At 42.8% G+C, this 27,971-nt stretch overlaps 2 protein-coding genes across 2 annotated transcripts in view; both read right to left on the bottom strand.

The window, feature by feature from the left end:
* Positions 1-4,933: 4,933 nt before the first annotated feature.
* On the bottom strand, positions 4,934-15,864 carry LOC140358782 (uncharacterized). Its single transcript, XM_072443831.1, has 7 exons — positions 15,777-15,864; positions 11,120-11,309; positions 10,274-10,680; positions 10,029-10,139; positions 9,382-9,872; positions 8,161-8,633; positions 4,934-4,963 (listed from the first exon to the last, which is right to left on the bottom strand). The coding sequence occupies exons 1-7, from the start codon at positions 15,812-15,814 to the stop codon at positions 4,934-4,936; spliced, it is 1,740 nt and encodes a 579-aa protein (XP_072299932.1). The 5' UTR covers positions 15,815-15,864.
* A 4,254-nt stretch (positions 15,865-20,118) lies between these two features.
* The window catches only part of LOC140358175 (uncharacterized), a 28,385-nt gene continuing 20,532 nt past the window's right edge, over positions 20,119-27,971 (bottom strand). Inside the window, exons 3-6 of the mRNA XM_072442859.1 lie at positions 26,943-27,349; positions 26,600-26,710; positions 25,953-26,443; positions 20,119-20,787 (exon numbers count right to left, since the gene is read on the bottom strand). Coding sequence (XP_072298960.1) covers positions 20,222-20,787; positions 25,953-26,443; positions 26,600-26,710; positions 26,943-27,349 — 1,575 coding nt within the window. The 3' untranslated portion in view covers positions 20,119-20,221. The remainder of the gene's footprint in view (positions 20,788-25,952; positions 26,444-26,599; positions 26,711-26,942; positions 27,350-27,971) is intronic.

Here is a 27,971-nt window from a genome sequence, read left to right as displayed (position 1 = left end):
AACTTTCACAGTGAAATGTGAACTATTGGAGAAAGTGTGGCAGCATTTTAGAGCTATGTATATGGGCCTCAAAGCTCCTGCCATGGATACAATCAACGGATACCTTTGGAATTTACTTTTACAAGGGCAGGCGCATCTTCTTTGCTCCAGATATTCCATACAAGGTTCGTTAACAATGGCAAAAGTTCCACCACATTTGTGAGGAGATCAGGACTCACAAATGTGATCAGGACTCCTCTGATGAATTTTAAGGTACAAAACACGTGCTCAGAACACCAGGAGAAGCAAAGGTGCTCAGAGGTGCTCTTAAGGTTTATCAGGTTTTGGGTTTGATGCCTGTTTTCAGCATGAACCCTTTTGTTTTCTTTCTTACCCTTTCAGTGGTTCTCGTGTAGAGAGATGAAAAAAATTCAAGAGTTATCAACGGAACGATCAATACAATCAACCCAATTGCATCAGAAGTGTTACAAGTAGAATCCTTCAATGTGAATGGCACATTGAACCCAAACAAACAAACAAAGATTTCACCAAAAATGAAAAAAGAAAGAATAGACATTGTATATTTACAAGAGACACATTTGAATGACACGGAAAATCAAAAACAAATGAAATTCTGTTAAAAAAAATCCTATTATCATCATCATACAAAGGCAAACGTAGAAGGGGAGTTGCAATTTTTATTTCAAACCGAATAGTATTCAAGCAGAGTTTTGACTGTAAGGATAAAGAGGGTAGATTTATACTGGTTAAGGGGAATATTGATGGAATGAATGGATGGTTTTTTCACTCTATCACTTTGTGAAGCACTCTGAGGGAACACTAATGTGTGGCGGTGTTTGGAATCTTCGCATTCAGCTACATTAGACGTGTCAAGCTCAAGAGGCACTGGAGGAACGATAAATAAGAAATTGCATATCTTATTGAAGACTATATGATTGATTGACATATGGAGGGAAGTGAACCCAAGGGCACACCAGTATACTCATTTTTCTAATCTGCATAAAATCTATTTGGAACTTGCTTTGGTGATTCAGTGCAATATAAAACAATGAACAATGAAAAATGATAGCTGATGAGAACAGGGGACTCAAGAAAGACAGGACCGAAACAATTGCTTTCATTGCCAAAGTGGAAGGATTGGCTGCATGTTTGCTTTGTAATGAGAAGTTGTCAAATAAGAAAAAGACTCAGGCATGCTAAATTTACAGCCGACCACACACTTCTGGACAAATTAGAGGAGCCCAAAGATAGATTTAAGAAGTGAATTGCATCTCCAAACTCCACAACTGCAGCTAGTTTTGGTTGCCACTCAGGAGATAATAAAGCATGGAAAACCGTTCACAGATGGTGAGTACATGAAGGATTCTCCGCAAAGATGAAGTGAAGGAAAAGGGCCATTACCAATCGGCAACATCACCAATCGATAAATCAAGGACATTCATTCAGCTCCAGCATGTTTTTTTTGTTTGTTTGGTCCAATATCGCTCTTTGAACATTCTGGGCTGCCGACCCCTGACCTAAGTGATATCTGTCTCCCTGTCCTATCTGCATTTCTATAGATTTGGAGGAAAGACCAAAAAACACACTGGTGCAGTTCAATGTCATTCTGTTTGATGACCCTTATTTAAGGAAAAAATGTCCATCCATCCGTCATCTATTTTCTTCCGCTTATCCAGAGCAGGGTCGCGGGGGCAGAAGTCTAAGCAGCAATTCTCAGACTTCCCTCTCCCTAGACACTTCCTCCAACTCCTCCGGGGGGATTCTGAGGCGTTCCCAGGCCAGCTGAGAGACATAGTCCCTCCAGCGTGTCCTGGGTCTTCCCCGGGGCCTCTTCCCAGTGGGACATGTCCGAAACACCTCCCCAAGGATATAGCTCAGAAGGCATCCGGAACAGATGCCCGAACCACCTCAGCTGGCTCCTCTTGACGTGGAGAAGAAGTGGCTCTACTCAGAGTTCCTCCCATGTAGCTGAGCTCCTCACCCTATCTCTAAGGGAGCGCCCACAAAAAACAACAACATTAAGACTAATCTGGAGGAAAATGATACTGGGGAAATTTCTCCGCCCATCCTTTGGGATGCTTCCAAAACAGTCTTGGGAGGACAAACTACAGCCATAGCCTCCAAAAAAAAAAAAAAAAAAAAAAAGAATAGGGAGAAAAAGCTATCTTGCTATCGTACCATCTTGGAAACTTAGAAAACAACGAGCTTAAAATATGAGACAGGCAAAGTGAATTAATAATTAATAATAATTAATTTGAGAAAATTCAATCCGCATCTAAATCCTTTTATAAAAAACTTTTTTTCAAAAATTCCAGACGAAAAATTCCTTTCTGGACACCCTCAATTTGCATGTTATGTCAGAAGAACAAAATAAAAAATTAGGAGCCAAAACAACAGTTTTGGAAATACAGGGTGCAATCATAAGATTACAGAACAATAAATCTCCGGGGAGCGATGGGTTCACCTCAGAGTGGTATAAAGCTTCAAACGACACACTTACTCCTTAATTATTGGCAACTTTTTAATGGGCACTTGTGAAAGCTCAGATCACTCCTAGATGGAAAGAGGCCATTAGATTAGTACCAAAAGAAGGGAAAGACCAACTGGATTGTGCCTCATATAGACCCATTTCTATTTTGAATGTGGACTATCGTTTATACACTTCAATTATGTCCAAAAGAATGGAACAAATACTCCCAAACTTAATCCACAATGATTAGACAGGATTCATTACCAAACGACAAACACAAGACAACATAAGACGATCCTTACACATAATGAGCCAAATACAAAAACAACAAAACAAAATTGTAACAGTTAAATTGGACGCTGAGAAGGCTTTTGCTTCTGTTAGTTGGCCATATTTATTTAAATTGCAAAAACAAACGTTTTAATTGTAAAAGTTATGGTCCAACATAAAAAAAATTAAATCAATGGTCAACTAGCAGATTCACTGACTCTGGAAAGGTGGGCGAGGCAGGGTTGTGCCTGGTCTCCCCTCCTGTTTGCTTTGTATTTGGAATCATCGGCCCATTTATTAGACAATCAAAAACGATTGAAAGTGTTACAATTAATGGAACAATAAAGTTGCCTACTATGCAGACGATGAGCACGAAAAGGGCACAAAAGGCATCGGCAAAAATACCAGAGGTGCGAAACATCAGCTCCTGGTAGACAGAACAGTCGCACGGGACTGTAGAAACCGACACACCAACCTGAACACTGCCTGGATTGATTACAAGAAAGCATATGGCTCAATGCCACATACTTGGATCATTGAATGCTTGGAGTTGTACAACATTAATGGGGCTCTAAGAGCCTTCATAGGGAACTCGATGAGGTTGTGGAAAACCACCCTTGTGGTCAATGGCAAGACACTTCCACAAGTGACCATCAAATGTGGCATATACCAAGGTGATGTGCTGTCCCCACTGCTGTTCTGCAGAGGTCTGAACCCCCTCAGCCAAATAATCAACCAGACTGGCTATGGATACCGACTTAGGAATGGGGCTCCTCTACATGGATGACATCATGCTGTATGCTAAGAGCGAGCAGGACATTGACTCCCTGATCCACACCACCAGGATCTACAGCTCAGATATCGGAATGTCATTCGGACTAGAGAAGTGTGGGCGGATGGTGACTAAGAGAAGTCCACACAGAGGGGGTCTCAATCCCAGAAGGAACAATAGCAGACATTGAGGACAGTTACAAGTACCTGGGAATCCCGAATGGCAACCTCGAAGAGGCAACAAGGAAAGCGGCTACGGCTAAATACCTACAACAAGTGAGGCAAGTCCTCAGAAGCAGCTCAATGGCAAGAACAAGTCTCGGGCTATAAACAGCTACGCTCTGCCAGTGATCCGATATCCTGCAGGAATAACCAGTTGGCCAAAGGAGGAGATACAGACCACAGATGTTAAGACACAAAAGCTCCTGACCATGCATGGAGGGTTCCATCCCAAATCCAGCACCCTGAGAATGTACGCTAGCCGTAAGGAAAGAGGCTGAGGACTAGTGAGCGTGAGAGCCACTATCCAGGATGAAACGTCCCAGATCCAAGTACATCAAGGACAAGGCTCCTACAGATGACGTGCTCAGTGAATGTCTCAGACAATGGGGAACAGAGGATGATGAGGTGCTGGAGGGACCATCTTGAGAGGACACGCCCCTACATGGGATGTACCACCAGAACATAACTGAAGTGGTGCGAAATCCTACCGATGGCTAGAACACGGGTTGGCAAACTACTAAAAGGGCCCGTAGGCTTTATTAAACAGTAGATGGAATGAGACAGAAAGGAGGGGGAATGAGAGAGAAAGGAGGACATGCAGCAAATGTCGGAGTCGGGATTCAAACTCACAATACTGCGGCTGGCTGTTAATTTTACCTTTCGCCTGTAATGCCCACATTTCCCCAATAGATGGCGAACTTTGACCTTTTTGGCGCCCTCTTCTTCTCTGATAAGCGTTTTGCATCGAGACTTTCTGTAAAAATGAGCTTATCAATGAAAAGAAAAGTGGATAGTGAGTGCCGAGTGTTTAATGCGGAGTGGACAACTAAATATTTTTTCATTGAAGTGCAATCAAAGGCTGTATGCTTGATATGCCAAGAGAATATCGCAGTTTTCAAAGAGTACAATATCAGCCGTCACTTTGCTACGAAGCATACCAACTACGCTATCAATCAGTCAGCGCAAGAGCGGGCGGCTACGGCTCAGAGGTTGGCGGATAATTTACAGACTCGGCAACATTTTTTTCACCGACAAACTTTGATTCAAGAGTCAAACACCAAGGCAAGTTTTTTGCTGGCATTCAAATTAGCAAAAGCCAGCAAACCTTTTTCCGAAGGTGAGTTTTTGAAAGATTGCATGGTGGAGGCGGCAGGTGTGCTGTGCCCGGAGAGCCAAGGCAAGTTTGAAAAAATCTGTTTGTCACGTCGGACTGTGACGCGCCGTGTGGAACTGATTGACAAAGATATAGTCATCTAAATAAACAAAAAGGCAGAGTTTTTTTAAGTTATATTCACTGGCACTTGATGAAAGCAATGATTTGAAAGACACAGCGCAGCTCCTAATTTTTATCCGTGGAATTAATGTTTTTGAGCATGGAGTCTCTGAAGGGAACAACGCGGGGAGAGAATTTGTATGACAAGGTGTCTGCTGCCATCGAGAAACGTAAACTACCTTGGAGCCAATGTCACGGATGGATCACCAAATTTAACGGGAAAAAACATTGGTCTGCTAAAAAGAATATTGGACAAAGTGAAAAAGGAAAACCCTGAGCCAGAAGTTATTTTCCTTCACTGCATCATCCATCAGGAATCACACTGTAAGTCTGTATTGCAGCTTGACCATTTTGTGAATCCCATAGTACAACTTGTGAACTTTATACGCGCAAGGGGACTCCAGCACCATCAGTTCATCACGTTCCTGGAGGAAACTGATGCAGATCATCAGGATTTACTTTACCATTCTCGTGTCCGCTGGTTAAGTTTGGGCAAAGTATTTCAACACGTCTGGGACCTGAAAGAGGACATTAGGGCACTTTTGGAGTTCGGGGGGAAATCTGACCAATTTCCTGAGCTAAGCGACAAGAAATGGCTTTGTGATTTTGCGTTTGCTGTGGATATATTTTCACACTTGAATGAGCTGAATGTGAAACTGCAGGGGAAAGATCAGTTTGTGCATGACATGTACAAACATATTACAGCCTTCAAATCTAAGCTAGCTTTATTCTTCAGACAAATTGCAAACACATCTTTTACTCATTTCACCACACTTGGCACGCAAAAAAAGGCGACGCGATACGCAAAGAAAGACAGCAAATCACTGGATGACCTGCACAGAGAATTCAGTCGCAGGTTCTCTGATTTTGAAAACATTGAAAAGTCACTTCAGCTGGTGTCCTGTCCCCTGTCACAAGACCCTGAAACAGCACCACCTGAGGTACAATTGGAACTGATCGTTCTTCAGTCTGACTCTATTTTGAAGGAGAAGTTCAACACTTAACAACTTTTATGCTTCACTGAACGAATCCACATTTCCAAACCTCCGGAGGACGTACAGAAGATGCTGGTATTGTTTGGCTCAACCTACATATGTGAGCAGACATTCAGTGTCATGAACATGAACAAAGCCCGTCACAGATCCAGCTTAACTGACCAACACCAAATGATCGATCCTGAGAATTGCCACAACAAAACTTACACCAGACTTTGATGCAAAACAGGGACAACAACACTGTTCCTGCTAAAATCAATGGGCAGTTTTCCTGCTGTGTTTATTCACCTGACATTTAATTAAATGAATCATTATTTGATGCATTTGGAAAACAATTTGTACATTAAGCCTTGCATGTGTTTGCTTTGTTACAAGTTACAGGTCAATCTTGCGTGTAATTTCTAGTAATTCATTCGTTCACACAAACACACCATCCATATTTTCCTAACCCGGCCCCCCGGTCAAATTTTAGAACCCAATGTGGCCCTCGAGTCAAAAAGTTTGCCCACCCCTGGGCTAGAAAGAGCTGGTCTGAAGGACGGCACAGAGGCCCTGATCATGGCAGCACAGGAGCAGGCCGTGAACACCAGATCAATGGAGGCCTAGACCTACCACACCAGACAAGACCCAAGGTGTAGGCTGTGCAAAGGGGGCCCTGAGACCATCCCGTACATAACTGCAGGGTGCAAGATGCTGGCAGGGACAGCATACATGGAGCGCCATCACCAGGAGGCTGGCATAGTGTACAGGAACATCTGTGCAGAGTATGGGCTGGAGACCCCAAGGACAAAGTGGGAAACACCTCCAAAGTTGGAGAACGACCGAGCCAAGGTCCTCTGGGACTTCCTGTTATAAAATGTGAATATATGATTATATTTCTGTGATGTATTTTATCTGCATAATAGTGATATTTTATCTGCATCATTAGTCTAAGAGAAGAACGGGTGTGTGACAAACTGCATTTGTGAAGGGGTCGTAAAGATGGGCCAAAGAATGTTGCCCCAGGGGGGGAGTTGCACCCCCCCTTGCAGGCTTTATCTCTACGGAAAAATACCAAGTGCCTTGATGTGAGGCTGACCAATGAGAAATGTGACCCGCCTATTCCAGAATATCTAATAAAACCAACCAGCATGGGAAAAAACGGGGTGAGACGCAGGAGGATCACGCAGGCTGCTTACAACAGCTTGCGTGATCAGTCCCCGCGTTTTCTCCCAAGCTTGCCAAACAAATGTCTGATATTTCTGTGTCGTTTCATATTCTAAGTTGAATTGTGTTCTCGATGTGTTACGGAATAGCATCGGTGCATGTCTGATTCCTGATTCTGACCCCCAAACTGGAAAAATGGCTTGAGCCGATCCCAAGAAAAACATCAAACATCTCTGTCCAGAAAAGTGCAGTGCAGGAACAGCAAAGATACAGCGCAGAACCCTCAAGCTCCCCGGCAGGCGCCTCTGTGGTAGAGGACCCGAGCTTGAAAAGGGGATAAATAGAGACCACCCACGGAGGGTGAGAAAGAGTTTTTTTTTAATTTTTTTATATATATATATATATATATATATATATATGTATTGCTGACTTCCGGCACCTGTTCTGCCAGTGCCCTGGATGGCAGACTTCTAGGATCCATAACGCATCGCACAGTTCCTGTTCACCTGCTACAGGTCCACCACAAGATTATTCAGTTTCACATTCTGAAGACTCCACAGCACCCTGTTATCCTCGGCTTTCATTGGCTCTCTCCAACACAACCCTCAGATTGATTGGTCTACAGGTTCCATCACAGGCTGGAGCCCATCATGTCATCAGGTCTACCTCAAGCAAGCCATTTCAGCTGTGCTATCTAAGGATAAATCTAGTCCTCAATCAGACCTGACAGGTGATGATGTCACTCTGGCAATGTCAAATAAATATGGGAAAGAGTGTCTGCCAGTGCGGTTCAATAGATTTGGTTTTCCATCTGGCAGATCACTAAGCACGGCCAAATGTATGATTCATGTCAGCAAAATTGTTAAACTGAATGAACAGAAATTAATGTTTTGTGATTTCTGCCGTATCGTTGTGATTTTAATGACTTAAAAAAATAAAGTTTAATGATTTTCCTGTTTCTGAAGCACTTTGAATTGCCTTGTGTACAAATAGTACTCTACAAATAAACTTACCTTGCCTTGCCTTTGGCCCACTACTCCAGACTCAGGGTAAAACTCTGTTATAAGAATGGCTTGTTTTTTCTTGACGGACGCTTCCCCTTTCTCCAGGAGCCCGTGGATCTTCCCCCACGATGTCATCTGCGAGCGCCAGAGAGAGGACCGCGCCCGAATGAACTTGGACACCTCAGTCTCGTTGCCTCGGGCCAAACTCATGCTGTCTTTGACGATGAAGAACACGTCCATTCCCAAAAACAGAGCGTTCAGGCCAATGAGGCCTCCTCTGGCGCCGCGGGACAAGGCCAGAGGTCCTCGAGCCGCCGCCTGCCTCACGGCCGGCAGCTCCGAGGCCACGCGCGGGACGTTGCGCAGCGCTTTGCCCTTTTGGGCCAGAACTTTACCCACACCGGCCACGGCCTCCTCACTCCTCAGCAGTTTCGCAGCAGAGGCAGCGTCCACCAGGGAATCGATGCCTTTTCCCACTGCACCTAAAAACATGATGGAGAAATAATGATTGTAAGATAAATTAGTTACAAATAGGCTAAATAGAATACGATGAGAGACTGATATTACAGGGAGCCCAGATTTTCAATACATTTCTGTTGGATTCATGAACGCTTCTTAAACCCTGCCACTTTAACCATAATTTAATCACTCACTGCACTGTTCACTTTCTGCACTACATCAGTAAAATTGACTACATTTTGTGTACATAGTAAGCCTATTTTTATTCTTATCCTATAGTAGATTTGAATTGTTTTTATTTAATGCATGCCCTTTTGGATTATGTTGCTTTTTCATTGTTCGTTGTTTTATGTTGCACTGAATCACCAAAGCAAGTTCCTATGTTTGTGAATTCTGTTCATTGCCAAAGGTAATAAACCTTTTCTGATACGGATTATGATTCTGAGGTTTGGCAGAATAAAAAAGGCACGCACACCAGTGACATCATTTTCAAATGTCAGACAACTGCTCGTCCAACCAAAAAGCAAACTGGAATGGATGGAATGTCATAAACAAACACTGCCGTTACCAACAGGAAGACAAGACAAGACATGTCACAGCAAGAGTGAGCATCAGGTAAACACAATCTCTGGTCTGCAAAAATAACCTGTAAATGCTTTAAACTAATGATTCAAAGTTCCACCTAAGGCAAAGAGTGGATTATGTATGTGCTTATAAGCCATAAATATAAACCTCTAAATAAAACTGAATCAAATAAAAACACATCTTCACCTGCTTTTCCCAATAACTTTCCAACACACACAGCTACATCCACAGCATCCAAAGCAGGATCTTCAGACGTGATGTTGTCCAGACATTCCTGGATGTTCTTCACGTCTTCGATGAATTTCTGGAAGGTCTCGCTGGCTCTCTTCTGTTGGGTGTGGTTCACTCCAAACTCGGTTGCCGTGGTGACTGCACTGTTGACGGTGCTGGTGATGCCCAGGCCCGCGCCGGTCACGGTGAGGGCCAGAGAGCCTCCTGCTGTCACAGGGATCAGAGCCAGCCCGATGATGGACAGCACTCCTCCCACGGCCCCCACAGAGCTGCCTGCCACACTGGAGATCCGTGCGCCCAGGTTCATTCGGTCCAGCTGAACAGCACTGTCCTCCAGCTCGCTCAGGAACTGCTGCATTCGGGTCTCAGACTCACTGAAGCGCTGCATGAAGCTGCTGCAGTACTCCTCCTGGAACAGGAACACCATCCTGAAGGCCTCGTCCTGCCTGAGGACAACAGAACATCCAGACACTGTACTTAGAACATGAGTGTGAGGCACTCATAATGTTATATATCATTAATGTTATAGGAGGACGTGCGGCGTGATGCGCGTCGGCCTAATATTTGTACATAACTGTTCTCATAATAAAACTTCTTCTTACCTGAGTTCTTGGAGCAAAGTGATGTTGTCCAGCATCTTTTGAATATCATCTTCTGGGATTTCTTCATCAATGTTCACCACAGGTTTGACAAAGCTGGAGTCGCTCAAAGGCCTGTAAAATATATGCATTATGTAATATTTGACACACAAAGTCACTTAAAAGTTTTGATCACTGATGTGTCCATGACTGAGGACAAGAACACAACTTTAAACAATGCCAGTATCTACAAGAACATAGTGTCGTACCCTTTCTTCATGGTGCCACAGATCCTGCTCACAGCCTTGATGTACTCGTCCAGCTGATAGGCCAGCACCTCCACGTTTTGCAGTTTGGCGCAGAAGAAGTCTTTGTCGTCTCGTTTGAACTCCACCAGCAGAGGGCAGATACTGATCGCCGCCATGATTATGTCCTGCACTGTGCCCAGAGCGCCCCCTTCAGGCAGTAGCAGCACGAGGCTCTCCTCCTGAAACACGTGCACAGAGGTGACGGCCAGTCTCTCCACAGCGTCCAGGAACCGGCCCAGCGTCTCCAGCCCCATCAGGGTGGTCTTCAGGGAGGCACCAAGCTCCTCCTGCAGCTCCGCCCGCTGCTTCTCCGCCTCCGACGGTAACATCTTCTGCCTCGCAAACTCCACAAACGCCTTTCCTTTGTCCTGGAAGTGATCACATTTAGAAAGTAATGTCAAAAATGTAAATATGTGAGAAAATTGTTCCATTTATTGAAAAAAAAATACACAAATAAAAAAAAAATGCTAATCTAAGTAAGGAACTTAGATTACTTGTATAATATGCCCCAATGCTCAGTTATACATTTCAGTGAGCTGTTTTTTCGAGAAAGCCATTTAAGAAAGGAAAAATATATGAAAAATATTAGTGTTGTCCGTACAGAAGGAAGTTTGATTCTCTCGCTGATCGTTTCAAAGTTTAGACCAATAAAGAGAAGTTCCAACTTATCTCTGGAGACTTTTTATTAAGCTCCTCCTCAATTGGCAAAATCAGCCACAATAATTTTTTGCAGCAAGAAACAACCGGTAATAAGCTTTTGATGAGTTTTTTTTGTGTGTGACATTTACTAAAGACCTGTATATTTACCTGGGCTTGAGTAACGTGGCTCACACTCAGGTCGATTCTTGCTGCTCTTTCTTTTATGTCGAGCAGGACGTTTAACTCGGTCTCCATCATCAGCATCCATTTGGAGAGTCCGTCCAGGAAGTCCTTGACCGTCTCTATGTAGGAGAACGTGTCCAGGGCATAACAGGACAGCGCCTCCTCCAGCTCGGCCCTGTTCAGCACAAACATGCCTTTAAATATCCACAAACACTCAAACGCTAAAGAAGTCTGAAAGCCGTAGAAAGTGCTGCTGTGCAAGTAATACGACTTTTAATTGTTTCATCTATTCTTTTAAACATACAGCAACAAAATAAACATAAAACAAACTGACCTATGTAAAAAATAAATAATAATAGGGGGCGCCCCAATTGACCTTTTATTACACCTACTGCTGAATTTGTGACGCTGTTTTACATATGAAGGGAAAAGTTTAAAAGTCCGTGACTGAATCTTGATGGTCCACCCCTGAAGATGAGTCTCACCAAATTTCAGGTTAATAGGGCTAACGCCCTGGGAGGAGTTTGTGAAAGTATAAAGTGTAAGCATGTTCGAATTTCAGAGATCTGCTGTATTCCCCATTGGAATAACATGGGAGGTTTCTGTCATCGCTACGGCTATGCCGTAACAAATATGACATGGGTCTCGTTGTCTTTTTTGATCGGGATGCCAAAATGGAATTTTGAGTCGAGTGACTTTGTGTTTTTGGCCCTCTATACAGTAATAATGTAATTTTTTTGCCTTACATGCTTATATGCACGGAACATGCAAGAGATGGGGAACGTATTCGTGAGCTACTTAGCACAAACGAGCACTTTATATGGGGATGACGGCGGGGCGTGCATGAATGGAGGATTGCTTCGCACGGCCTTACAGAACTAATAGGCCTCTTGCCAGCTTGTGCCGCTCGGGCCTAATCAAAAAACAATAATAAATATAGCCGCAAGCTGCAATGATTGGCCCTCGCCACGCCGCAAGAGGAGGGGGCACTAACGCGCCCCAATTGTCATTTATTACTCCTACAACTGTGACGTTGTCACATCTTCTCCCCTTTGTTGTACCATTCAAAAAGCTATTTTATTTTGAATTCTTGGCCGCACAGAGACCATGACACTTTGGCATGGTCTCTGTGCGGCAAAGCCGTAACAATTATGACATGGGTCTCATTGACTTTTTTGATCGGGATGCCAAAATTGAATTGTTTATACTAAACATATAACCTCCATATACAATCTGTAGGGGACGCTGTCTCGCCAAATTAATTTATTTCACTTCAAGTAGGTTTAGGGCAAAGAGTTTAACTCTAACTTTAATTTGACGCAATTCGGACTTTATTTGCGCAAACGGTAGAAAATTTAAAATTTTGGAAATGTCTGAAATTCTAGCTACAGTTTGCGGCTTCGCCGCTCAGAGACCGTGACAGGTATCAATGTAATTTGAATAACTTTTGATGTCCCACTCCTCAGCACCATTTTCACCAAATTTCAGCTTTTTAGGGCCAACGCCCTGGGAGGAGTTCGTAAAAGTACGACGTTTGGAAAAACTCCTGAGTCATGCTTAGCCATTTTTTAACCAATATGGCCAACCAATATTTGGTTGGGCGGACGGCGTTGCAGTAGTAATATTTTTTACTTCTCTTGTCACCATCTACCTCTTTTTTACCATCTAGATTCTTTTTTGGTCATTTCCTTTCTCTCAATGAATTTTTGGTACATTTGGAGGCGCTGACGCACCAATTTAATTTTTTTGAAAAAGGAGATAGCCAGAATGTAGAGAGGCACGATTTTTAGAGGTGTAACTTTTCGTCAATGTTCACTGGGTGAAAAATAGGGGGGTTGGTCCCAAGAAGAAGAAAGAAAGAAAGAATAATATTCAGATGCTAGAACAATGTTTCCCATTTTTCAAATATCATAAACTATACATTTTCGGAAAGCGCTCGGGCTTTCCTACCTCATGGTGTGGGTCCCTGGTCACTGACGGGTACTTTTGTTTATTTTGAGTGGACTCCGCCCACTTTGTGTTTTTGGCCCTCTATACAGTAATAATGTTACATTTTTGCATGACATGCTTATATGCACGGAACATGCAAGAGATGGGGAACGTATTCGTGAGCTACTTTGCGCAAACGAGCGCTTTACACTGTGGGGGGCGCTTTACGCCCTCCACTTGTTTAGTGCGCTTATTTCGCACTTTTGCTTCGCCCGTTTACAACGGTAATGTTCCATTTTCCTACCACTAATTAGTCTGCACGGGACTTGCATGAGTGGAGGAGTGTGTTAGTGAGTGGACGAGCGCTTCGGGCTCGATTTCGTGCGCACTACGTGCTCGCTAGCATATCCGTCTTTGAGATACAAATTTAATAAGTCCCTGGCCTAATAATAATGAAAAAACATTGTAAAGAAAAAAAACAGGGCTAGGCAGGAACATAGTGAATTCAGGATAAGTAAAAAATAAAAGTAGCAGGTAAGCAGGTTGGTAGCATCCAAAGGAAAGGGGTTATTAGGGCAAAAAGTTCCATTTTGTCCATTGTTGGTTGAATATGTCTATTTTTAAGTTGAGTTCAGCGGCTATTTTTTCCATCGTACATATGTCAGTTATGATGTCTGTCCAGTCATCGGAAGTGATCATATTTCAATCCATTTGTGATCAAAGCATTTGGAGTTATTGACTTTTCACAATAGCAAATTGCAGTGTTTGCGATTATTGTGCGGAAAAACATCACAATTTAACGAATATTCACAATTATTGAGACTGTGACAAAACAACAGTGAAATCAAAATAGTCTTTCATTCCCGTGGTCTGACATGTTACTGTTCCTCAAGTTTGTGACCAGCTTTACACAATTGAACTTTCTGAAACAAAATAAAGTTTGATTTGACAGAAACAGCCAGATAAAAAAAGTTCTTTACATTTAGGTCTAATTTTTGGACGATAGATTGAAGTAAAAAGGCTTAATTTGGGTTGTTATGAATATATTGATCGCAGATACAAGCGGTCGAAATGAGTTTCCTCCGCCGTGCGGCTGGGCGCTCCCTTAGAGATAGGGTGAGGAGCTCGGCCACACGGGGGGAGCTCGGAGTAGAGCCGCTGCTCCTCCACGTCGAGAGGAGCCAGCTGAGGTGGCTCGGGCATCTGTTCCGGATGCCTCCTGGGCGCCTCCCTCGGGAGGTGTTTCAGGCATGTCCCACTGGGAAGAGGCCCCTGGGAAGACCCAGGACACGCTGGAGAGACTATGTCTCTCGGCTGGCCTGGGAACGCCTCGGGATCCCCCCCGGAGGAGTTAGAGGAAGTGTCTGGGGAGCAGGAAGTCTGGGAGTCCCTGCTCAGACTGCTGCCCCCGCGACCCGGCCCCGGATAAAGCGGCAGAAAATGGATGGATGGATGGATGAATATATTGTGACCTGAATATCACGATTATTGATTAACCTAATAATCTTGACATCCCTTGTCCTAAATCAACGTGGCCTATGCTTTCAGTTTCAAGTCCTTTCAAGTCATTGTACCAAATTACCAAAAATAGCTCATATTTTTTGCAATTTATGTGATTTTTGCTGGTTACATCAAAGTAGTGACTGCAAAGTGAAAACTGTTTTTTGTTTTGTTTTTTGGAGCATTAAGTCGTGTCTTAGTTAATTTCATCAAGTCAAGTCATCAAAACAATGACTCAAGTCTGACTCGAGTCCAAGACACGACTGGGGATGTCACAATTATTAGGTTAGTCGATAATCGTGATAATTCAGGTCACAATATAATTGTAAGAACCAAAAAATAATAATCGTGACTATTTTAGAAGCAAAATTAAGTATTTGCTGTTCAATCAACAGCCCAAAAAATAAGACAGACCTAAATGTAAAGAACATATTTTATCTGACTGTTTTTGTCAAATTTATCTTTATATTGTCTTTCAGGAAAATAGTTTTTGTCAATCCGCTCACAAGCTTGTGAACAAAACACAAACACAAACGAATCATGTGAATATCATGTGGACACAAATAGCATGAGTCATTAACTTTGCTCATGTGTTTCTTCTGTGTAGCCTACGTCATTTATAGTTCCTCCTATTGTGTGTGTGTGTGTGTGTGTGTGTGTGCGTGCGTGTGCGTGTGCGTGTGTGCGTGCGTGTGCGTGTGCGTGTGTGTGTGTGTGTTTGTATAATATATAAAGAACAACTTCCCATAGAGCAATAATGTCTGTGATAATGAAATATAAAAAATTAAAATGTTACACATGTAGTTCAGGGGAACTAATGCCACTTAGAAGCTGTTTTATTACAACAGTTTTTATTTCCTCATAACGTAGTAATTGCTACTCTGCACTATAAGTTACAGTATCACTGAGATTTTTTGTTTTGCTCTTTACAATTTGATATTTTATAAAGTGTAAAATGTAATTTTATGTCAAATGTATTTTCTCACAAATGGAATTTGCCTCTAAGTCATTGTTATATCATTACCAAAAGTGGAAATAAAGTCTGTTCACTTAATTAATTCAGTTGTAAATGTGGATTTAAAATATGTTTCCATACAGTCAATGTTAAATATTACATTTTGGACATTTAAATAAAACAAAAACACGGTCATGTCAAATAGCCCCCCCTATCATTTGCACCACCAGCCGCCACTGCACAGAGCGTGTAGTTTACCTCGGGGACGTGTCCTCTTGTGTCTTCTCTTCTTCCATCGCGGTTTAACGAGGCTTCATGAGCTGAGAATGAGAAAAACATCCGTGAAGAATGTTTAACCCAAACACACTAAAGTAACGCGATAGTTTCGTTTTCTCTACATCGACAACTGGTTTAACAACTTGAGGCGCACCCATAGTAACACCCTCGCTTAAGACGCAACTGTGTCATGAAGCTGCAGAGACGGAGGCAGAGCTTTGTAAACACTATCTTTCAGACTGTTTACTAGAGACTTCTTCATATTGAATATTTTTGCAGTTTTTAGGTCCTTGCATGAAATCTCTTTGAGGTGGCATTCATCCACCAGTGTCAGCTTCAGTGTTCATAATCAACGATCGACTGATTGACTCTAAGCCCACCACAGATATAACAATGTTAGGCCGCAGTTATTTTATTACTTGGTTTACGGATTTTTAAATGAAATATATTGCACAGGCGGACGAAATATAATGAAATTTCAATTTCAAAAGATGTTTTCTTCCGGGTTTGCCCAAAACGCACCACGGGAGGAGAGGGGGGGAGACGCAGCGCGCAGGTGAGTGTACCTGTAGATTTAGCGTGTTTTAGACAGACAGAACTGACGCTTAAGTGTGCACCCTCACCCAATCACTGCAAAACGCGCTGAAGAAAATGTGGTAAATGGGTTTAAAATGTGTATTTGCACACGCGCTCTCCCCAGGACTTCCGCAGGAGTTTGGTGAGAAATTGCTTCACGCGCTCTTATCTCTTGACTTAATACCGCTTTTTTACATTTAATTTAATGCTATTTTGCGTTGTCGGCGGTACTTTATAAAAAAAAAATTATAAGAATTTATTTGATTTATATTGTAGAAATCAATAATCTAAGTGTGGCGGATCCGTAAACCAAGTAATACAATAACTAAGGCCTTAGTCAGTCTTGTTTGTGCCATGCTTATGGGGGCTAAGAGCAGACGTGATTTATGTGACGTGACTTATTTTTGCAGCCTCCAGGTCTTTTTTTTAGATTTATACTATTGATATTCTGGACAATATTATCTCTAACATGTCACGCTCACCATAATGTACTGAAGGCGACTTGTTTGTTTTGTTTTTCTTTCGTTTTCCCAGCCCGTGGTACAAGGACATGGGACATGTTTGAACACTTACCACCAGGGGGAGCCACTGTGCTTTTGTCTTCTACCAGGATGTAGTTCAAATATATGACGCAGGTGTGTCATTATGGTGTATTTTGGACCTCATAAATCACAATAATGATCTAAAACAACAAACTTTAGATCAAAAGTGCAAAAATATTGGGGCTCTATACGATGGTCCAACATCAAGAATTCAAATCAATGTTCATCTGTCAGATCTACTGACTCTGGAAAGGGGGGTGCAGCAGGGCTGTGCCTGGTCTCTCCTCCTGTTTGCTTTGTATTTGGAACCATTGGCCCATTTATTAGACAATCAAAAACAATTCAAGGTGTTACAATTGATGGGACTGCTGCAGATGATGTTATTATATTTTACCAAACCAGACATTTCCATAACCAAATGTGATGCATTTTCTTCAAGAAATTGGTCCAATGTGTGGATACAAATTAAATGTACAAAAAACTGAAAATCTCTCTTATTGGCGCCCCCCTCTGACCTTTAAAGAGACTTACCCATTTAAATGGCAAACGGAATCCCTTAGATATTAAGGTGTGGTACTCCGTAGAGAAAGTGTACTCCTCTTTTTAAGACCATAAAAAAAGATCTTGAAAAATTGAATCTTATCCCATACTTAAATCTAGGGTTTTTATAGTTTTGATCCTTGTTTTTCCCAAATCCCTCTATCTATTCCAGCCTCTCCCGATTTCCATACTCAAATGGCTGGTTGAAGAGTGGAATAAAACAATTTTAAGATTTGTGTGGCAAGGAGGAAAACCCAGAATCCGATTTAAAACGCTTCAATTATCAAAGGAAAGAGAAGGTTGGGTTTACCTTGTCTGAAAAATGACTTCGTTTCAGATCAAATCAGAGCATTGCTCTTCTGGCGTGACGCAGAATATGAAGCTCAATGGAAAAATATTGAGATTTATGTTAAGGAAGTTAAGAATCCCTGGGTATAAACCTGACCTTTCAAGGGGAATAATATCTAAATGATATCAATGCATTTCTTATCTGGACAAATACTCTAAATATTTTAAAAACAAGTGGGAAGGGGAGAGTGGTCTTGTTTTGACAAACAGTGGGAAGATGTACATCCCTGTGGAAGATCACAAAATCACATGTTTGGAGAGAGTTTTGTTGGAAGAATGTATCATGTTTTTTCATAACACCATATCAAAGTGTCCGTTATTCTGGGAGTGTCCTGTTGTTCTGAAGTTTTGGACTGAAATTAAGGATGCACTGCAGACAGTTTTTAACATTTCCAATCCACTCGATTTTGGAACCATGTACTTGGGCCTAGAATCTCCTGCCGTGGACACAGTGCATTTGGACCTTTGGTTTGTGCTTTTGGCAGCGGAAAAAAGCCATAACAAAGAAATGGATGATGCAAAACCCTCGACGACCAAGGACTGGACTGACATAACGACAGGAATTAGATAAATAACTTGATTTGGAAAAGGACAAATTTGACCGACTCTGGACTCGTTTGGACTGTTTTTAGGCTTGTTTGAATGTTTAGTTGATGTTTGTTTGTTTATTTTTTGACTTATCTTTTGCTCATGTTCTGTTTGTTTTTTGGTTTTATTTTGAAAAACTTTAAAAAATAAATATAAAAGATAACATTAATAAATAAAATAAACCTGGACTAACTTTCCTGGCTGTAAGTGCAGTCAGAAACACTCTAAACCAGTCAACTAAACTCATCATTCACTTTCATTCACTTAAAACGTTTCTTGTAGACTGAAAATATACTTTGCATTTCTTTCTTTCATACTTTAAACTGTCTCTTCTTTAAATTCTTTAAATTCGTTTTTTTCCTGTCTCTTGTCTTTTCCTGCCTGTTCTCAGAATCGCTCTGTTTAGGAAAGTAAATCCCTGTGATGTACGTTCTTTCCAATAAACTGATCAAATAAACTGAACTGGTGGAACAGTGATGTGTGAGATCTTAGTTGCTCTCACAGACTTTACCTTGTAGGTTTGATTAAAAAAATCTATAATTCCAAATAGCTATTGCAGTACTAGAATTAACTATAAGACGCTCGAGTAGATCATCACTCTGGTGCTGCAGAGAAACATGACACAAGAAAAATAGTTCGGACTAGAAAAACAGGTTTATTTCTCTAAACTGTCCATACAATATGAAACCATGGTGAAACTACCCTAATATCTTTGGCACAATCAGTTAAAACATTATTAACATACAAAGTGCTTTACAGTCCCCATAAAAACATTAGGTTAATGTGTATTAAAGTGATAATTCTACAGTTCAACCCGAGACATCAAAACAGAAAGTGAATGTCCTCAAAATGAAGCCAGTCCAATTATATTCTGCTGCACAAAATGGAGAAACCAAAAAGTTGCAAAGAAGAGGAAACTTCAGATCTCAAAAGTGCAAATAGTGCAAATATAGAAGATTTGTTCACACAGTATTTATCATTTCCTAAATAAGATCCAGAACACAAAAACCTTAAGTTTGGAGTTTCAGCTGTTGTTTTACACTTTACTCTTTTACTCTTACGTTCTTCATTAAGGGCTGACTTTTGACACATATTTGAGTGATTAAAATGGATGCATTTTGCAGCTTGGACAGAGCCGTACCTTTTAATAAGGCCTTTATTTGAGGTCTGTTTTACAATGCACAAAGCACGCAAAGAAATTATTGAAGTTACAATGGTAGAATTACATACATTTACAGTAGAAAGTTCTGCCTATTTGGGCCATTTATGCAGGAAGCTTGAGAACCAACAAAACTGATCATCTGTTACTTGATTAGCATAATACAAAATAAAAAAGGAAGCAAAACTACACCAGATATACCAGTTTACTCCTACAGTAACAAAACTCTGTATTTCAGTAAATATAAATCACTTAAATGAATCAATCACTTCTCCACGTGACAAAAATGGCAACATAAGGCCTTTAGGATTAAGAAAAAGTAAAATAATACATTGAGCATTTGATTCTAGTATTGATCGATGGAAGTCATGTTGTGTTTTATATACTTATAAGAAATAGAAACTATGACAAAACAATCATTTTTCAACACAATTTAGCCCATTCCCTTTACAGTATTCTCTAAAATGTTAACTCTGTACAATATTATTCATAAACGGTCAGTGAACATCATGTATTCTTTCAATCTGATCGTTGTAATTTCTAAAAAAAACTTGATCAATTACACAACCCAAATACTGGATGTGTTACACTGCGATTTTGAGCTATTGAAGGCTGATTTATCTCATGTTTGAGGTGTGTTATATTAATCATTCAGCTTATTTCAAAACAAAGTGCTATTGTACAACGCAGCCCTGCTTTTCTGTCTCTGCTGGCTGTTGGTCGTCTTCTCCAGACAGAGCTCCATTGTTCCCTGCCTCAGTCTCCCACAGGATCTGCTTCTCTCTCTGGATTTCCACCTCAGGGTAAAACTCTGTTATAAGAAGGGCTTGTTTTTTCTTGAAGGACGCTTCCCCTTTCTCCAGAAACCCATGGATCTTCCGCCACGATGTCATCTCCGAGCGCCACAGAGCGGACCGCGCCCGAATGAACTTGGACGCCTCAGTCTCGCTGCCTCTGGCCAAACTCATGCTGTCTTTGACGATGAAGAACACGTCCATTCCCAAAAACAGAGCGTTCAGGGCGATGAAGCCTCCTCTGGCGCCGCGGGACAAGGCCATAGGTCCTCGAGCCGCCGCCTGCCCCACGTCCGGCAGCTCCGAGGCCACGCGCGGGACGTTGCGCAGCGCTTTGCCCTCTTCGGCCAGAACTTTACCCACACCGGCCACGGCCTCCTCACTCCTCAGCAGTTTCGCAGCAGAGGCAGCGTCCACCAGGGAATCGATGCCTTTTCCCACTGCACCTAAAAACATGATGGAGAAATAACGATTGTAAGATAAATTAGTTACAAATAGGCTGAATAAAATAGGATGAGTGACTGATATTACAGGGAGCCCGGATTTTCAATACATTTCTACATTAACAAGCTCCTTCTTTCTTGTGAAGAGACGATAATGTTGATGATTTGCAATAAAGCTTTCAAACAGACTTGTGAATCCAGTCCAGTTGTTCCAAAGTTTCAGGTTAATTTGGTCTTCTGATGATTAATTTAAAAGCTTCTTCTTTCAGACCAGACTGACTCACTCGCAGGCTTCTTCAGAGTGTCACTTGATGTTGCTATGACGTGTCTTGGCAACTCTTTTACTCAGGTTTTGGAGCCGTCTTCCTGCTGTTAGAGGCAGGACAACAGCGCCATCTGCAGTCCAAAAGTTTTAGTAGGGTATCCCAGGTACAGACAGTTTATCAAAGACCAGACCAGAGAGCAGAACATGCTGGATCACTGCTGCAGAACAGTCAGCAATGCATTTCGCGCTGTGGCCCGTGGTCAGACCACGTCATGGTTCACCTGATCCCCACGTACAGAGGCTGAAGCTCTCCAAACCTGTTGTGAGGACTTCTAAATCACACCGCAGACGCCTAAACGCGCCCGACGCAGAATTGGAGCGCGTGTACATTTGAAAGGTTTACGCAGTGGACGCGCGCTCTCGACACCCTGGCCACTGTACACAGGCGCGCGTACGGCGCGCTCGAGCTCTCTGCTCACATGCGCAGTAGAGGTGTTGTCGGATGAGCAGTGGAGTTGTTGTCGGTGTGGCCTTTCATTGTGTAAAATGGCAGATATCGAGAGCGTTGTTTTCACGTTTTTGGTTTTCAAAACCCTCACACGGAGGCGCCGGGCTTATTTCTGTCTCTGTATTCCACCGTGAATACATCGTACAGCTCCTTTCTCCCACACACGGCCACAATCAGTCTTTCGTCTGCCATTGTTGACGAGCAAGGAAAAAATGACGCTTCTTGGGGAATTCCACGGGGAATACCGGAAATGCGAGGGGAAATACGTACGTACGTACGTCACTGGAGCGTCAGCTCTGATTGGCTGCTGCGGCGGCTGCTACGCTTCAGCTGCAGAGACCTGAACATATCTGAACGCGTCGCATAAGCCGCATCGGCCGCCTCATACGTGCGATCAAAGCGTCGAGACCGTAAAAAAACGCATCAATCGCGCCGCAAAAACGAAGAAATTGCGCCGCGGATAACGCACTACGTCCTCAACGCGCGTTTACCATAGACTTTGAATGTAAACTGGACGCTTCGGCCGCGGCGGTGTGGAAGCCCCTTAAGAGGTTGGCCAATGATGCAGTGGAGGAGGAGCTACAAGCGTGTATGGACATTACAGACTGGGAGGTTTTCAGAGCTGCCACAGATAGTTTGGATGAGTACACGGACACTGTGACGTCATACATTCAATTGGAATGTGTATTGGAACAACACACTCTATCAGCACAGAAGCTCCACAGGGCTGTTCAGGGCATTCAAAATGCTATAAATCCCACAATGCAAAGATTACCCTAAAACCACTTAGACACTTAGAGCAAACTCACCTGTAACTGACAAAACTGTCCATGAGATCATCACCAGTCTGAGTTCATCTACATGCTGCCTTGATGTGTTACCCACCAGATTTCTAAAGTCTGTGCTGAACAGTTTGTTAGCACCACTCACTCACATAGTTAATATGTCGCTTCAATCTGGAGCATTCCCAATGTCTTTGAAAACTGCGGTCATAAAGCCTCTCCTAAAGAAGAGCAGTCTTGATGCCGCAGTACTGCGTAATTACCGGCCCATCTCTAATCTGCCATTTTGGGGCAAAGTCCTTGAAAAGGTTGTTTACCAACAGCTCACAGATTTCCTCTTAATAAACAACTCTTTTGATGTTTTTCAGTCAGGTTTTAGACCTCATCACAGCACTGAGACTGCTCTTGTCAAGGTGACAAATGACATCCGCCTGAACACTGACACGGGCAAAGCCTCAGTCTTAATTCTGTTAGATCTGAGTGCTGCTTTTGACACTGTCGATCATGGGGTCCTCTTACAGAGACTAGAGGACTGGGTGGGCATCACTGGCACTGCCCTAAACTGGTTAAGGTCCTATCTGGAAGACAGGAAGTACTTTGTTGAAATTGGTAGCTGTGTCTCAGACCACATGACCCTGACCTGTGGAGTGCCCCAAGGGTCAGTCCTGGGTCCCCTTCTGTTCAACCTCTACATGCTGCCGTTAGGTCAGTTGATACGCACCGAAAATGTGTCCTATCACAATTATGCAGACGACACTCAGATCTATGTTTCACTATCGGCAGGTGACTATGGACCAGTAGATTCACTCTGTCACTGCATCCAACAGATCAGTTTGTGGATGCAAAACAACTTTCTCCAGCTGAACTCAGACAAGACTGAAATAATAAGAGAAAGTGTTAGCGGTCACCTCCAGAGTCTCGCTCTGAAGCCCAAGCCTCGAAATAACGGGCCGGACACGGTCAATGACCGGCGCAAAAATCAGTTTTGACCGACTCCAAAATCAATGCTCCGGACATAATGACAGACGCAAATTTTTCGCCGTAATATATATTTTTAATAGGCAAAAACAGCGCGGTGAACATGCCCAAAGCGATTCCTATGCACAAACTCGGGCGCGCTGTACTACAGACCACGATTATTGCTGTAGTTATACAGCGGAGGAAGGCAGCGGAGCGCATGTGCGCGGGCATTTCCATCGCTTAAGTTTCGTTTTGACAGACATGCCACTTCGCAGTCTTCTCGCTTCTCATTGGCCGAGCGGTGTCCGTGATCTCGATGAAAGCGGGCATCTGATTGGCCGCTGCGTTCGGTTTCGTTCGGTTGTACTCGGAAATGCCCGGTCTAATTTTGCGCCACAAGTGATATCGAGGTTGGCGGGCGTCAATCTCCTCAGTTCGCAATTCAGTCTTTTTAAAGTTGTTTGCAACAAAAACTGTAATTTTGCACATTAGGGACAATGTCAATGTGGAAGTATCCAAAGGCCCCGCCCCCTTTGGACTTGTTAGCATCGGGGCAATGTATATATGTTAGTAGTTTATTTTGTAGGCTGTGATTTTATATATTCCACAAGATCTCTTTGTGTCAAATGCTGTAAACAGTATTTATTTTGTATCTAAGAAACATTATTATTATTATTATTAAATTAAACAGTTTTAAAGATCATGATCTCTGGTTTATATGATTCAGTATTTGTGCTCTTCATATCAAATAACAGATAAAAGTACTTTAAATTGTTTTACATGCTTATAACGGAGGTTTAAAACAACACATTTATCTTGTTCTTATGACGCCGTGATGCCGCGCGCACTTGTGGGCCCCTGAAATTGCTGGGGGGCCCCTAACTTTTTTAGGTAGGGGGCCCCCCTGGCCCCTAACTTTGAAAATCTATTTCTCAGCCTGTAAATGATAACGAGACATGTTAATAAAAGTTCATTTTTCCTTAATTATGTTATTCTGTTTTCCTTTCCTTGTGACCGATTCAGAATTAGCCATGACAGGTACCAAATGATCGGTACCCGTCATGTTGACAGGGACGTAAAAATAATTATTTCAAGGCTTGGAAGCCTACAAATCAAGTTAGAAATCTGGGGGTAATAATGGACTCAGACTTGAACTTTAACAGCCACATCAAATCAATAACATCAGCAGCTTTTTACCATCTAAAAAATATTGTCAAAATCAATAATATAGTGAAACCAGATTTGGAGAGAGTAGAGTAGATTAGACTACTGTAACTGCCGCTCACTGGTCTCTCCAAACGAGCTGTAAAACAGCTGCAGTACATCCAGAACGCTGCTGCTCGGGTCCTGACAAGAAACAGGAAGTATGATCACATTAGTCCTGTTCTCAGGTCTCTGCACTGGCTCCCTGTGGCTCAGAGAATAGACTTTAAAGCAGCTCTGCTTGTGTACAAGTTTCTCCGTGGCCTAGCACCAAAGTACATATTGGGCAAGTTAGTGCCATATGAACCATCTCGTACTCTGAGGACCTCAGGGACCGGCCTCCTGCTGGTGCCAGAGTCAGGACTAAACATGGGGAATCTGTGTTTCAGTTTTATGCAGCTAAAATCTGGAACAGTCTTCCTGAAGATGTGAGACAGGTTCTACTCTGACAATGTTCAAATCTAAGCTAAAAACTGTTTTGTTTAGCTGCGAATATGACTGAAAGGATTTTTCTTTTATTTTTCTTTGTGATTTTAATAAATTTTTCCTGTTGTGTGAAGCACTTTGAATTGCCTTGTGTATGAAATGTGCTCTACAAATAAACTTTCCTTGCCTTGCTGTGTACTTTCTTCCCTGCTCTTCTCCCTGTACACAAAGGGCTGCACCTCCAGCCACGACTCCGTAAAACTGATCAAGTTTGCGGACAACACCACCCTCATCGCCATGACGACACCACCCTCATAGGGCTCATCTCAGACGGGAATAAGTCTGTCTACAGGAGGAAGGTGGAGCGGCTGGTGTCCTGGTGCAGCGGTAACAACCTGGAGATGATCGTGGACTTCAGGAAAGTCACAGACCCCCAGCCCCCCCTCACCATCTCAGTTAACACATTAACATCAGTCACTTTAACTAATTTAAGTAATCACTCACTGCACTGTTCACTTCTGCACTACATCTGTAAATCTTTGTATATAGTAAGTCTATTTTCATTCTTATCCTACAGTACATTTAAATTGTTTTTCTTTAATGCATGCCCTTTTGGATTATGTTGCTTTTTCATTGTTCATTGTTTTATGTTGCACTGAATCACCAAAGCAAGTTCCTATGTTGGTGAATTCTGTTCATTGCCAATGGCAATAAACCTTTTCTGATTCGGATTATGATTCTGAGGTTTGGCAGAATAAAAAAGGCACATTTTGAAATGTTAGACAACTGCTCGTCCAAAATAAACAAACACTGCCGTTGCCAACAGGAAGACAGCGCAAAACCTGGGTAAATCAGCTGACAAGACACGACAAGAGTAAACACAATCTCTGGTCTGAAAAAAATAACCTGTAAATGCTTTAGACCAATGATTCCACCAAAGGCAAATAGAGGCTTATGTATGTGCTTATAAGCCATCAATATAAATCTTTACATAAAACTGTAGAAAATAAAAACACATCTTCACCTGCTTTTCCCAATAACTTTCCAACACACACAGCTACATCCACAGCATCCAAAGCAGGATCTTCAGACGTGATGTTGTCCAGACATTCCTGGATGTTCTTCACGTCCTCCATGAATTTCTGGAAGGTCTCGCTGGCTCTCTTCTGTTGGGTGCGGTTCACTCCGATCTCGGTTGCCGTGGTGACTGCACTGTTGACGCCGCTGGTGATGCCCAGGCCCACGCCGGTCATGGTGAGGGCCAGAGAGGCTCCTAGGGTCACAGGGATCAGAGCCAGCCCGATGATGGACAGCACTCCTCCCACGGCCCCCACAGAGCTGCCTGCCACACTGGAGATCCGTGCGCCCTTGTTCATTCGGTCCAGCTGAACAGCACTGTCCTCCAGCTCGCTCAGGAACTGCTGCATTCGAGGCTCAGACTCACTGAAGCGCTGCATGAAGCTGCTGCAGTACTCCTCCTGGAACAGGAACACCATCCTGAAGGCCTCGTCCTGCCTGAGGACAACAGAACATCCAGACACTGTACTTAGAACATGAGTGTGAGGCACTCATAATGTTATATATCATTAATGTTATAGGAGGACGTGCGGCGTGATGCGTGTCGGCCTAATATTTGTACATAACTGTTCTCATAATAAAACTTCGTCTTACCTGAGTTCTTGGAGCAAAGTGATATTGTCCAGCATCTTTTGAATATCATCTTCTGGGATTTCTTCATCAATGTTCACCACAGGTTTGACAAAGCTGAAGTCGCTCAAAGGCCTGTAAAATAAACAACTTCATTATGTAATATTTGACACACAAAGTCACTTAAAAGTTTTGATGTCCTATGTTCAACTTAAAAAGAGTTTAACCTTGTGATATTGAGCTAGACAAACGGTCATAATTTGACTGTTTATTCACATAATGGTGTAGAGCTATTCATGTGTCCATGACTGAGGACAAGAACACGACTTTAAACAATGCCAGTATCTACAAGAACATAGTGTCGTACCCTTTCTTCATGGTGCCACAGATCCTGCTCACAGCCTTGATGTACTCGTCCAGCTGATAGGCCAGCACCTCCACATTCTGCATTTTGACGCCGAAGAAGACTTTGTCGTCTCGTTTGAACTCCACCAGCAGAGGGCAGATGTGCTTCGCCGCCATGACGATGTCCTGCACTGTGCCCAGAGCGCCCTCTTCAGGCAGTAGCAGCACGAGGTTCTCCTCCTGAAACACGTGCACAGAGGTGACGGCCAGTCTCTCCACAGCGTCCAGGAACCGGCCCAGCGTCTCCAGCCCCATCAGGGTGGTCTTCAGGGAGGCACCAAGCTCCTCCTGCAGCTCCGCCCACTGCTTCTCCGCCTCCGACGGTAACATCTTATGCCTCATAAACTCCACAAACGCCTTTCCTTTGTCCTGGAAGTAATCACATTTAGAAAGTAATGTCAAAAATGTAAATGTGTAAGCAAATGGTTCCATTTTTTTTTTATTCAAAAAATGTATAGTTTCAGAGTTCAGAATAAGCGGTATCGCATCGCAAAATGCGACACAATTTCTCTCAAATGCGATGCGTTCGTCGGAAAAAAGTGCTTTTGTATCGCAGCTTTTGCGATACAAAAATGTGTGTTCAATTGTAGAACCAAAGCGCCTAAAAGTACTGATCACTCGTCAATCGATCGTCAATAACGACATGACACATGTAGGACGCTGTGTTGACGTGACGAGTCCCGCTGCTGTCTCAGATCGAGTCTGAAAGTGGGAGGAGCCACGTGCGGTAAAGTTTGCGTCAGATTCGGACTTCCGAGGTCAATAGCTCCTAAACGCAAAAGTCTTTGCAGATCATTCACTGCCAAAATACTCATATTTACACTGCCAAGTGACGACAACCTCGTTTTTACAGGTGCCATAACATGCTTTTTTTCACGTTTCGTAGTCTATCCTAAGTGTATAATTGATAATAATAAGGGTTGTGCAACACCCTTAACATAATAGTTAAGACATATCACCCATACCTTGGACCCCTTCACCAACCCGGAAA

The sequence above is a fragment of the Eucyclogobius newberryi genome, unplaced genomic scaffold (genome assembly GCF_026437365.1).
Source record: "Eucyclogobius newberryi isolate DKJ021-1_F unplaced genomic scaffold, fEucNew1.0.hap1 SCAF_13, whole genome shotgun sequence".
Lineage (NCBI taxonomy): Eukaryota > Metazoa > Chordata > Actinopteri > Gobiiformes > Gobiidae > Eucyclogobius > Eucyclogobius newberryi.
Note: the sequence above shows the minus strand (reverse complement) of the source record. Positions and strands in the feature narration are given on the sequence as shown.

Excerpts from the sequence above, each read along its gene's own strand:
- LOC140358782 (XM_072443831.1), bottom strand. The coding sequence starts at position 15,814 with ATGGAAGAAGAGAAGACACAAGAGGACACGTCCCCGAG. Across the intron at positions 11,310-15,776 it reads CAAGAGGACACGTCCCCGAG|GGCCGAGCTGGAGGAGGCGC; the intron begins GTAAACTACACG and ends TGTGCTGAACAG. Across the intron at positions 9,873-10,028 it reads ACTTTGCTCCAAGAACTCAG|GCAGGACGAGGCCTTCAGGA; the intron begins GTAAGAAGAAGT and ends TGTTGTCCTCAG.